The sequence below is a fragment of the Notolepis coatsorum genome, assembly GCF_963971535.1.
Source record: "Notolepis coatsorum genome assembly, chromosome: 17".
Taxonomy (NCBI): Eukaryota; Metazoa; Chordata; class Actinopteri; order Aulopiformes; family Paralepididae; genus Notolepis; species Notolepis coatsorum.
The window spans coordinates 84,840,076-84,853,316 of record NC_140181.1 but is presented as its reverse complement, the minus strand read 5'-3'; the positions used below and the strand labels follow the sequence as shown (position 1 = coordinate 84,853,316).

At 44.3% G+C, this 13,241-nt stretch overlaps 2 protein-coding genes across 4 annotated transcripts in view; both read right to left on the bottom strand.

Moving 5' to 3' along the window:
• The window catches only part of dcaf1 (ddb1 and cul4 associated factor 1), a 70,627-nt gene extending 62,404 nt beyond the window's left edge, over nt 1–8,223 (bottom strand). For both annotated transcript variants that reach the window (XM_084333249.1, XM_084333250.1), the window contains exons 1-6: nt 8,042–8,223; nt 6,419–6,539; nt 5,687–5,763; nt 5,523–5,596; nt 5,071–5,184; nt 4,249–4,386 (exon numbers count right to left, since the gene is read on the bottom strand). In XM_084333249.1, coding sequence (XP_084189375.1) covers nt 4,249–4,386; nt 5,071–5,184; nt 5,523–5,596; nt 5,687–5,763; nt 6,419–6,531 — 516 coding nt within the window. In that variant the 5' untranslated portion in view covers nt 6,532–6,539; nt 8,042–8,223. The remainder of the gene's footprint in view (nt 1–4,248; nt 4,387–5,070; nt 5,185–5,522; nt 5,597–5,686; nt 5,764–6,418; nt 6,540–8,041) is intronic.
• A 3,443-nt stretch (nt 8,224–11,666) lies between these two features.
• Nucleotides 11,667–13,241, bottom strand: part of LOC311243756 (protein SSUH2 homolog) — a 40,190-nt gene continuing 38,615 nt past the window's right edge. For both annotated transcript variants that reach the window (XM_084333097.1, XM_084333098.1), the window contains 2 exons: nt 12,782–12,889; nt 11,667–12,168 (listed from right to left, as the gene is read on the bottom strand). In XM_084333097.1, the coding sequence (XP_084189223.1) occupies nt 12,025–12,168; nt 12,782–12,889 (252 nt within the window). In that variant the 3' untranslated portion in view covers nt 11,667–12,024. The remainder of the gene's footprint in view (nt 12,169–12,781; nt 12,890–13,241) is intronic.

The window sequence follows — 13,241 nt, the reverse complement described above, 5'->3', positions numbered from 1 at the left end:
GTGTGAGTGAGAGGAGTGTGTATGTGTGTGTCTTACTCTGATCGCTGTGTGTGAGTGAGAGGAGTGTGTATGTGTGTGTCTTACTCTGATCGCTGTGTGTGAGTGAGAGGAGTGCGTGTGTAATGTATTGTGTGTCTAGTCTGATCATCATCTCCTGCAGAGGATAAATGTTTTCAATGTCCAAAATTTGCTATGGGATCATCATGTTATGATGTTGTCTGGAACCCTGAGAAGCCACTCTCACAAAGATAGGTAGTGCAAAAAAAAAATAAAAATAAAAATAAATAAAAATCTTTTTTTTTAATGACTAATCGACGCAACAATTTCTCGTCGACGATTTTTTATAATCGACGTCGTCGATTATGTCGACTAATCGTTGCAGCCCTAATATATATATATATTGTGGCCTCTTGCCTTTTTGCCACTGCTTGTGTGGAATTAATATATATATCTATGTATTGGGCCTTCTGCCTTTTTGCCACTGCTTGAGTGGAACTATATTGTGCTGTGCACGTGGTGTACATTTGCTGGGGGATTCCCAGACTGCCAACCGCAGGGTTTGTAGTTGTGTCCTGTGACACTAGGTCACTAGGGCTTGTGTTGGCCCTTGTGCCTTACTTTATTATATTTACTTGTTTGTTCTCCCCTTACCCTTTTCCCTATTTGTTATATGTTTGTGGGATTATTTCCCCTCTTCCCTCATCCTAATTCAGTGGAGGTTTGAATTCCTGCCACAGCTAATAAATATAATTTACCTTTTGAAAGCGCGTTTGTGTTGTTTTCCTATCTGCCGGGACCGGGATCTACTGAGGGGGTTGTTTTTGTTCATGTGCAGCCTGCTTCAGTTTCTATTCTATGTGGTCATTAGACCTTGGTACATGACACAGCACTTAAAAACATTAACACTTTGATCGCCAGGGTTAAATTCATAATTTACCATCCTTCGCCAGCCCTATTTAACATGGAGAAGTGCCCCTTCTTTGCAGGGCTATAACTTTTTAAATTGTATTGCTAAATTGACATTACTATTAGGGATGCCCCGATCGATCGGCCACCGATCGTTATCGGCCGATACTCAGTATAAATATGCAATCTGTGAATTCCGATAATGAGTCATATTCGCCGATAGCGGAAACCGATCAAGCGAAGCTCTCACTCGCTGTCTGTCTCAGACACACAGGACCTGCAAACTGTCGCTGCTCCTCCTCCCTAATCCCGCCCGCCCCCGTGTAGAGTTTGTAAACACTGAGGACTGAGAGGAGGCTCCCCTGCTCGAGTCTGTAGTGCATTCGACCTAGGGATGGGTACCGAATTCGGTACTTTTGAGGTACCGAACCGAAACACGTCGGTACTACCAAGTATCGAATCAAGTGGGAAACCGAAAAAAAAATAATAAAAAAAATGTTTTTATTAAATTTGTTTTTTTACTTTTTTTTTACTTTTTTCTTTTCATGTCAACGTTCACACGCACAATATATGCTTACCTAGGATTTGACTTGATTCAACAACAAAGCAGTCGGAGCAATGACAAGCCGAAAACTGTCGAAATTGTAGTTATTTGAAGTTTGGATTTTTTTTTTACGACTGAGGTAGGTAAATTAAATTTCTTGAGACTAAAGTACCGAAAAAAGGTACCGTTGGGTACCGGTATCGATTCACAGGTACCGGTACCGGTATCGGTTCAAATGTGAAAGGTACCCATCCCTAATTCGACCTGAGCTAACGTTAGCTACCTAGCTATCGTTACTGTTTAAACAAAATTACCCAGTCAACTATTCACGTTTAGTAGGCATTGTCTAACGGTATTTAGCCGGCTAGCTACCGATAGCTCCTGATATCAACAAATGATCCAGAAAGTCTAGTAGTCCATGTTCATACCTCCGTTAGCTTGCGTTAGCTGACGTTAGTTTACTGTTCAAAACGAAATGTCCCATTGAACTAAAGTTCTGTCTTAACGTCATCTAGCCGGCTAGCAGTAGCTACAGATAGCTCTTGATATCAATGTCTTATAACATTGATTTAATGCGTATTTGAGCTGAGGGCTTGCTGAATGTGAAATGACCAAAGAACCATAACGTTACCAATAGGGTCCCGCTGCAGCGCCGGAGAATCCTTTTTGGAGCTGGAGGCTACTAGAGTACACACAGACAGTGGAGCTGTTTGCAGATAGCGAGCATTTTGACTTAAACGTGGTGGCGATGTCTCGCAGATAATACAAGTACAAGTCTAATTATATAATATATATATTTTATATAAAAAAAAAAAAATTATAAAATTATTTTTAATTTCTTTTTAATCAAAAACAATCGGTATCGGATCGGTATCGGCCGATATGGCTCACGACGATCGGTGATCGGTATCGGTGGCAAAAAACGTGATCGGGACATCCCTAATTACTATGGCCCATTCAACGTCCTATATCTATTGTTCAGGGTGTAGCAACGTTATACTTTTTCATTCACATATTCATACTAAAATACGGTCTAAAGTATAAGTATGTTTTTATCGTTTTCTGCAGCTTTCTCCAGAACGTGATTTATAGCTCCAAATGCATTATATTGATGATGAAATACAGTTTGATAGGAATATGCGCGAGATAAAAAATTTCAAATGGACGTACTTCTAGAAGTTACTACGTATGATCTGATGATGACCGGATGGGGGGGGGGTCGTTTATAATTCCGTGGCCAACGTTAGATGATTCATCTAGTGTGGGTGATATGATCATTAGAGCAGTTAGTATCGAACACTTTGAAAAATAACGTTGAATCTTACCGTAGCTTCCTCGCGCCGTTGGGCGATGAGCGTGGAACAGAAATATTCCTATTGTGGGATGTAGAAATATTCGATCCATTTCCAGGTTGTATAATAGTATATACGTCCAAATCATGTTGTTTATCGAGTTATTGGTAACGGATTGCTATCCGTTGTGATCAGCTCGAGTCCTGAGACTATTACAGAGTGATCGGACCGAATTGAAATGAGCACCAGCTTTCATTTCCTGTTTCCGCCCTGGGCGATCCGCCGATCGGCCACCAGATGGCGCTCTTGAACCGTTGGAGAGTTGAGAGGGGCTCAACAGTAGATCTCAAGTGTCCGGGGGAGAAATATGATTTCGATCACAGATTTTTGAAATATTGATATCAAAGACTTGGTACGGCGTCTTTGGCAGAATGAGCATGGCGAGGAAGACGTCGTACGGCGGTTTTGGCGACCATAGTGTTAAATGGACTGTTATATCTTATTAAATTGTGGACATTTATTCATTCCCACTTATTAGACACTATTTCTAATGGTAAAATGAGCGTACAAAGCAAAATACAGAATCCTGAAATATTAAAACGGTAAAAACTGAATTTGGTTAGTGAACTTCTGCAGGTGGCACCCGCTTGAATTGTGGCAGAAGTCTGAGGTATAGAGGGTGAAAGAAAAGGAAGGGTGACAGCACAGTTCCTTGGGGGGCGCCGGTGTTACTCACCAGTACGTCAGACAGACTGTCCTGTAGTCTGACGTACTGCGGTCTGTCAGTGAGGTAGTCCTTGATCCAGGCCACCAAGGCGTGCTCCAGTTGCATCACGGAGAGCTTCTCCACTAGCAATGAAAACTGGATGGTGTTGAAGGCACTGGAGAAGTCAAAGAACATAATCCTCACTGAGCTGTGTGGCTTCTCCAGGTGCGTGTAAGCTCTGTGGAGCATATAGATGATGGCGTCCTCCACCCTGATGTTTGCCTGGTATGCAAACTGTAGGGGGTCGAGGGAGTCATGCACCAGGGGCTTGAGGTGTTGCAGGACCAGCCTCTCGAACATCTTCATGATGTGTGACCTGGCCTGTAGTCGTTGAGGGTGCTGGGCCTTCCCTTCTTGGGCACCGGGACAATGCAGGAGGTCTTCCAGAGCTGGGGCACCCTCTCTGGGGTTAACCCTTTGTAGTGTGGTATTGAAGGGGTTAACATTATGTAATGTGGTAGTGAAAGGGTTAACCTTCTGTAGTGAGGTAGTGAAAGGGTTAACCTCCTGTAGTGAGAAAGGGTTAAACTTCTGTAGTGTGGTAGTGAGAAAGGGTTAACCTTCTGTAGTGTGGTAGTGAAAGTGTTAACCTTCTGTAGTGAGAAAGGGTTAAACTTCTGTAGTGTGGTAGTGAGAAAGGGTTAACCTTCTGTAGTGTGGTAATGAGAAAGGGTTAACTTTCTGTAGTGTGGTAGTGAAAGGTTAACCCTTTGTAGTGTGGTGTAGTGTTGTCTACTGACCAAGACGGAGTTCTCCTCCCTGTAGTTGGCAGCTATGTCCTGGTTCTCCATGGCTCCAGCCAGCAGACCAGTGGCGTAGATCCTCAGGGGCTGCTCCGCCTCCTGAGCCCATTTAAACAGCCGTTCAACTATGCCCTCCTGGAGCACAAAATAACGAAACGGATAAGACACACAGAAAGTTGAAATGCATACGTCGAACATGTTTTGCATCCTCACCATCCCTGTATAGTAAAAAAAACATGTTTAACTGATGTTAGCTGCTAATGTTAACTAAGCTGGCCCCTGAACAGTTCAACTAACCCGGGAGCTGCTCACAGCGGAGCAGTCCTCTGGATTTTGCGGAGAATAGTTTGCTCTCCAGCTCTAACAGTGATCGATCTCTCTCTCTCTCTCTCTCTCTCTCTCTCTCTCTCTCTCTCTCTCTCTCTCTCTCTCTCTCTCACTCTCTCTCACTCTCTCTCTCTCTCTCTCTCTCTCTCTCTCTCTCTCTCTCTCTCTCTCTCACTCTCTCACTCTCTCTCACTCTCTCTCTCTCTCTCTCACTCTCTCACTCTCTCACTCTCTCACTCTCTCTCTCTCTCACTCTCTCACTCTCTCTCACTCTCTCACTCTCTCTCACTCTCTCACTCTCTCACTCTCTCACTCTCTCACTCTCTCACTCTCTCACTCTCTCGCACTCTCTCGCACTCTCTCACACTCTCTCACACTCTCTCACACTCTCTCACACTCTCTCACACTCTCTCACACACACTCTCACACACTCTCACACACTCTCACACACACTCTCACACACACACACACACACACACACACACAACCCACCTTCTCCTGAAAGACCACAGCCGTCTCCAGCCCAGGCATGATGTTCTGTAGCAGGCGACAGGCTGCTGTGTTTAGGGAGAGTTCTCTGCTGGTCATCACATAGCTATTCACCAGCTGGGAAGATGAAAAACAACTCAGTTTTCAATCTAAATGGTAAATGATGCATTTATATAATAGCTTTTATTCAAAGCACTTTAAAATTGTGTTCCTCACATTCACCAATTCACTCAACACACCGACGGCGGATGCAACCATGCAAGGTGCCAACCTGCTCATCGGGAGCAATTAGGGGTTAAGTGTCTTTCTCAAGGACACTTTAACACACTGCCCGGGAGGAGGGAATCGAACCGGGAACCTTCGATTACCAGACGACCGCTCTACCTCCTGACCACTGTCACCCCAAGTCCCAACAGTGATACATAATGTTCAGCAAGGCAACACTCCTGTCTTACTGCATTCATGAAGTCATCATTCTTGAACAGGATCTTGAGCAGGTGTCCTAAAATGCACACTGGATCAGCCCTCCCTGATGAACAAGAGAGAAGGGTCAGATGCATAGAATATTCCAAGCTATCCAAAGAAATGCCCCCCTCCCCCAAATCTTGTTTTAATTTACCAGGATGGCGGTCATCAAAGGGATCTGGATCAGCTTTGTGGTATTCCTCTGTCTCCCTCTCAACCAACTCAGAGATTCTGCAAGAAATGGTACAAGGAGATTTAAGATATTTAGTTAAAGTTGGTATTTTTTGTTAAAATATGTGTTAAATAGCTCTATATTCTGACTATCACTGATATAGTGTCTGGTCCGTAACATGGGTCTCTCCGCTTTGCAGTAAAACAGAAAATACATTTTAGGTATCCCTTCCCACTTTATCCAATCAGGAGAGAGAACCCTGGATATTCTTACTTATTTCAAGAAATCTTGCCAAGCCAAATTTGCTTACCGCACTGGTAAGATTATTTTACTTGTTTCAAGGACACATTTGCTTAAAACTTCTTATTTTTGTCAGACCATTTTTGCAGTGTTCTGAGTGAGTTCTCTCTCCTGATTGGATTAAGTGGGAAGGTGTGTTTACTGCAGAGCGGAGGGACTGGGAGACCCATGTTACTGACCAAACAATCAATGATGAGTGTCAAGCTATTATTCTAACATGTAGACCACTAATTTTAATTAACAAATAAATACCACTTACAGCACCTTTAATGTGTCAAGCCCTTTAGATAAAGGAATGGGTAAACTAGATCAGAGTCACTTTTGAAGAAGAAAGTCTAAACTCAACTCCTTGAGGCTGTGTGAACTGCCTAATTTGAAAACCAGATCGGTCACAGAGAACAAAAAACAACTCACTTGGTGAGGATGATGACCAGCTCCTGTGTGCCATCCTGCCCGTCCACCTCCCACAGTTCCAATAGAGCAGTCAGCTCTGCCTTGGAATCCACGCTGGCAGATGGCGACGCCATGGCGTACCCTGACAGTCAGATGGAATATATTATTTGCGGTGGACCCGGTGGTATATATATATATATTATTCATACCATACTATTCATAGCGACGGCAAACAACGACTAAAGGAATTTAACCTATATTGTGATGTGAATCAAAATTATCAAACCCAAGTCAACCAACACCCCGAAAGAAAACAAATCCAACCAGTATGAAAAGCACAGCATCGCTGCCCGGGACGTCCTCTGCAGGTGGACGGGACGCACCATCGCTTACAGAAACAGACTACCCACCTGGTGCTGCAGCCGGTCCCCTAGGACTCAGACTGTCAAACAGGCCACTTGCGGTAACGTTTACAAATATAGTCTTGCCCAAACACCTATAGTGTTTTCTACACGTTGGTTAAGGTTAGAGCTAGCCCCAAGCTTGACTTTAAACTTGCCAGCACCCAACTCATTGACAAAAGTCGCCACGACAGACTTATTTGCCTGTTGCGGTGAGTGAAGACTCTGGCAGGAGCACTCATTCAGGGGTATGCTTCAGGACTATGGACTATTCAGGACTATGCTTGCACCTCATGGTACCAAAGCACCTCAAAGGCGCTAAAAACAAAATTACAAACATCTCAAAACAAACTGGTCAGACTACTGCTTGACCTTACTCCTAGAACCCACCTCACCCCTGCCCACTTTGACAACCTAGGATGGCTTAGAGTAGACGACAGAGTACAGCAACTTGCAATGGGCCTGGTCTACAAGATACACTACACGACCAAGGTACCCATGTACTTCCCAAAGGTCAGTGAATACCACGATCACAAGGGAGCTCCACAAATCATGTTAACCCAGATTCGGCTCAAACAAGGGACTAAACACGTTTCGCAATTATGCCACATCAATGTGGAACGCCCTACCCAAAGCTGTAAAGGAATGTGAATCACTACCCACTTTCAAAACCACTCTCAAAGAACACCTACGGGAGACTGCAATTCGAAACTGGCCCCTGTAAATGTCCTAACCCAACCCCCTCCAATGTACAGTAAATGACCAAGTATGGTTGTCAATATTCCAATGTACAGTTTTGCAAGTACAGTGCGTGTCCCCCGCCCACCTGAAAATGGGGGACCCTGATGTAAACAAGACGAAAGACAATGTTTCTCTGGTCTGCACCCCCTTAACAATTGTATGTATCGAGCTGTAATGTACCCATTCTGCAATCTGTTAATAAAGTTTTCAATCAATTCAATCAATCAATCAAAGTGGCTGCTGGATTGTGGCCAAGTAGTCAGGAAGCTAGACTAGCTCGTTAGCTAGCGACAGTGTCTATGGGTGTTTATGACTTTGACATTGAACGTGGTGGTGTAATGTGCCACATAGGCTGTCTGCAAATATTAACATATTTTAGATTAAAAACACGCGTGTACATAGCAGCGCGAGACGTTTGCTAGTTAGCTAGCCATAGCAGCAGCATCCGCGACAACGCTAGCTTACGTTAGTTTGTGTTAGCTAGCAAGCGAGCTAACTTTACCTCGTTGTTCCGCAGTTTTTCTTCGATCTTGCAAAGCTTCCAAAGGCCCGTACCTAGCAATACTGATGAAACGTCGTTGGAAGCCAGCGAATTGGTTGTGTAATAAGGAAGGTTTCACAGCGAAACCCTTCTCATGTGTTTTATTGTAGCTTTGTATTCACGGTTTATTATCATTATGGCGAACACGTTCTTCACGTCATGAGTTACGCGACAGTCGACTTTTAATGACGCCACCATTCAATAACAAAATATTTGCTAAATATTTTTTCTTGATTACATTTTTCAACCTTATTGTCAGTTTGCATTAATTGTGTAAGATAACTAAGACAAATAATTCTGTTTGGAAAGATGTAAGTTATTCAACAAAAACCTTATTTATTAAAGCAACAAAAACGATGATTGTCTTATTGTTATATCATGGACATTTATTTCTCTTTGGTACATTAGCTAGCCGTTTGCTGACATAAAAAACAATCACAATAGGAGTAAAAAAAAATATATAAGCCAGAGTTTCATAAATCAGCATGTATGATTGATACATGTATAGTATTTAATCATGTCCTGATGTAATTTCCCTTTTTATGTAGATACACTAATGCTGCATTCACGCCATATAGTAAATGGTCTGAATGACTAAAGAGGACGGAATATAATTGAACTGAGCGCAAGTGTCATTTCTCCCAGACATTGCTTTACGCTTGTGATAATTATAACTACTCATTTTTCACACTTACCAATTCGCCTACTATCTTCTCAGTCTTCTAGGTCATGCTTTATTATGGCTGAAGTTACAATGTCAATCACAAACAGGGGAAAAAACCATGGAAGTAGTGGCATTTCAAATTTGTACTGAAAAACATACTTTATGTTTGAATAGGTTCCCTAATCCCTATTCAAACATACTTGATTGCAAGAATAGGTGCCCCTCTGCATATCTGTTGATATTTCAATGCTGGTGACGTCAGATGTCTGAAGTGGGAGAAATCAGGGTACATCTCAAAACTCCCAAGTTCCCAAGCAGGCCTAGTATTTACAACTTGAAAGCTGACATGAACGTTTTTTTGTTTTGTTTTTGCAAGTAGTGTCTTTTCGACACTATTCGAAAAGGAACCTGAACGGACAAAGCTTTGCATGACTTCTGAGAGATCATATTACAACACTATACCTTCTTCAAACCATTTACATTTACATTTTACATTTAGTCATTTAGCTGACGCTTTTATCCAAAGCGACTTACAAGTTCTGTACGACAAGCCATCAGGAAGGGCACAACTCTATCAGCTGAGCAACAATGTTCATCAAAGTGTTGAGTGCTACAGTGTAGGTTAGTTTATTAGGACAAGTGCATGACAGTACGGTTAGTTAGGGTTAGATTTTTTTTATTGTTTTTTTTTTTTTTTTTTTTTTTTTAATTCAGATAATGGTTGAAGAAGTGCGTCTTTAGTCGACGGCGAAAGATTGGACGTGATTCGGCTGTCCTAACTGGGGTGGGTAGTTCATTCCACCATTGTGGGGCAAGGACTGAGAATAGGCGACTTCTCTTTGATGACCCTCCCGGAGCTTGGATAGGAGTAGGTCTGAGGCGGCCAGAAGATGCAGAGCGTAGGGGTCTTGAGGGTGTGTAGTTAGAGACCATTGACCGGAGGTAGGCGGGAGCGGTTCCCTTTGCCGCACGGTATGCTAGGTCGAGGGCCTTGAAGCGGATTCGTGCAGCAATGGGGAGCCAGTGCAGGTCCCTAAGAAGTGGGGTGACATGGGCCGACTTCGGTAGGTTTGAGATCAGGCGGGCTGCTGCGTTCTGAATGAGTTGAAGAGGCTTAGTGGCAGTGGCCGGGAGGCCAGCGAGCAGTGCATTGCAGTAGTCGAGGCGGGAGATGACTGTTGATTGGACGAGGAGTTGGGTGGCTTCTTTTGTCAGGAAGGGGCGTATCCTTCTGACGTTGCTCAGGAGGAATCGGCAGGTTCTGGTCGTCGCTGCGATGTGAGCAGAGAAGTTCAACTGGTCGTCGAGGACAACACCAAGGTTCTTGGCGGTCGGGGACGCAGTCACAGCTGCATTCTCAACTGTGATTGAAAGGTCGGTTAGGGGGGAGGATTTGGCCGGCAGGTGGAGCAATTCTGTTTTGCTTAGGTTCAGTTTGAGGTGGTTGGACGTCATCCAGGCTGAGATGTCGGACAGACAGGCCGAGATCCGCTCAGAGACGTGGATATCTGAGGGAGGGAAGGAGAGGAAGAGTTGAGTATCGTCGGCATAACAATGGTAGGAGAAGCCATGAGACGTGATAATGTTACCCAGTGATTTAGTGTAGAGGGAGAAGAGAAGGGGTCCTAAAACCGAGCCCTGGGGGACACCCGTCCGCAGGGGGCGGGTGGCCGACAGGGTCCCTCTCCATGACACTTGGTAGGAGCGGTCATTGAGGTATGATGACAGCCATGTCAGCGCAGAGCCAGCCACTCCCATTCCTGCGAGGGCCGCAAGGAGGATCTGGTGGTTGACTGTGTCGAAGGCTGCAGATAGATCTAGGAGAATCAGGACAGAGGAGAGGCCTTTCGCTTTTGCTAAGTGAAGTGCCTCTGTGACCGCAATGAGGGCTGTCTCTGTGGAGTGACCAGTCCTGAAGCCTGACTGATTAGGGTCTAGGAGGTCATTCTGTAAGAGATAAGCAGTAAGTTGGTTGGATACAGCACGTTCAAGTGTTTTAGAAAGGAAGGAGAGAAGAGAGACAGGACGGTAGTTGCCTATGACGGTAGGGTTCAGGGTTGGTTTTTTTATGAGCGGCGTGACTCTGGCTTGTTTTAGGGAGGTGGGGACCACCCCCGAGTTGAGTGAGGAGTTGATGGTTGCAGTTAGGAATGGGAGGATGTCTGGTGCTATGGTCTGGAGGAGTGGGGAGGGTAGCTGGTCCAGCTGGCAAGTAGTCGGACGGTTTGACGTTACCAGTGTCAGGGTCTCTGCTTCTGTAATGGGAGAGAAAGATGACAGAGTGAAGGATGAGGTTCTCGATTCAGCATTTGGAATGGGTGGGGGTTGGGAGAAGGAGCTGCGGATGTTCTCCACTTTTTCCTCAAAGAAGATCGCAAAGTCTTCGGCAGAGAAAGATGAGGGAGGGGGGGGTGGGGGGGGAGTGAGGAGGGAGGACATGGTAGCATGCAGTTTGCGAAGATTCTTGGCAGAGGCCTCGATCCTATGGTGGAAGAAAGAAGCTTTGGCATTAGTGATGGTTTTGGAGAATGTTAACAAGAGGTTGTGATATGTGTCGATGTCAGCAGTGAGGCGTGACTTTCTATACTTCCTTTCAGCTGCTCTCAGGACCTGTCTTTGTTCTCTCACTGGATCTGTCAGCCATGGACTGGGTGGGGAACGGCGGGCAGGTTTCTCAACGAGGGGACAGAGCTTGTTGAAGGAGGTTGCAAGGGCTGAAAGGAGGGTGGAGGTTGCCATCTCTGTGGAGAGAGCAGAGAAGGTGTCACTCAAAGGTAGAGCGGATAGTATGTCAGAGGAGAGGGTGGAGGGGGATAGGGAGGGTAGGTTGCGTCTGAGTGAGACTGTTTGAGTTGGGGTGAAGACCTTTCGGTTAAGCATGAGAGTTAGTGAGAAGGATATGAAGGAATGGTCAGATACATGTAGGGGAGTTACCGTGGTGTTAATGATGCTGGAGTTACGGGAAAATATGAGATCCAAGGAGTTGCCTGCTTTGTGGGTGGGAGGCATGGCAGTGGGAGTCAGGGAATAAAACCTATCCAGTAGAAGTCCACAGCATTTCAATTACAAGGGGGGGGGGGTTAAAAGATCACATTTGAGAAACAGAAAACATGATAATAACAGGGCCCATATCAGATGCGTTGTTTTTGCTACCATCTACCCCACATGACATAAATGCATCATGAATGATGGCTCCTGTGTCCAGTATCTCCAGGGTTGGTCACATGACATGAATGTAGCATGAATGATTGGCTCCTGTATCCAGTATCTCCAGGGTCGGTCACATTACTGTGCAGCAGCAGCATTTAGCTGGATAATTATCCACACAGACTTCCAACTCGTTACCAAACACAAAGTAAATGTGTGAGCCCCCTTTCCACTCGTAGGTCACCTTGGTGATGGGGATCAGCTCTATAGTTTGACGCTGGAGAGGAAGAGGGAGACAGATTTATCAGCATTACATTTGTACCCCCTTATGTGTAGAATCGTCAATAATAATATTTCATATCACATCTCATTGTCAGATTAATTGTGATACCTTGGTATAACTACTGTAAACCATGAGCTGAGATGAATAATATAATTCTAACCCTAAGGCCCTTTGTGTTAGTGTTTCCCATGAACCCTGTTGCTCACTGTTACAAAGGAGATGTTGCCGGTTGTTCCCACATCCCAGCTGCACCCCACATGGAATTGTTTTGAAGAAGCAAGAAGGTGGTTAACTGTCCTATAGCTCACCATGAAATAATTTTTGTTAGTAAAGCAAGTTTTGTTTGGAAAGGCTTCCTTTGTGACATAATGCAGTTCAGTAAAACTCCTGTGGATCCAACCTGGTGGCGTACAAGATACATACAAGATCATCTCTCTCTCTCTCTCTCTCTCTCTCTCTCTCTCTCTCTCTCTCTCTCTCTCTCTCTCTCTCTCTCTCTCTCTCTCTCTCTCTCTCTCTCTCTATCTCTCTCTCTCTCTCTCTATCTCTATCTCTCTCTCTCTCTCTCTCTCTCTCTCTCTCTCTCTCTCTCTCTCTCTCTCTCTACCTGTTGTAAAATGCGTCCTGTCTGGGAGAACCTTCCCTGGTGATCCCTGACCAGCCGCTCTGCAGCTTGGACCACAGCCTGGTCCGGGAAACCCATCACTGGATAGACCTGCATCACAGAGGTAACCTTCAGTTGTATACATACATACATACATACATACATACATACATACATACATACATACATACATACATACATACATACATACATACATACATACATACATACATACATACATACATACATACATACATACATACATACATACATACATACATACACACACACACACACACGCTCTTAATAGGCACTTAAAAATACACAGTAACATGATACACAGTAACATGATGTGATTATCCATTATGGATACTTACTAGGACAGTGCAGAGCGGAAACAATATCTACAAGTAATATTCAATATTTTTATAAAGCAACATTATAGTATTTATTCATTTCTTTT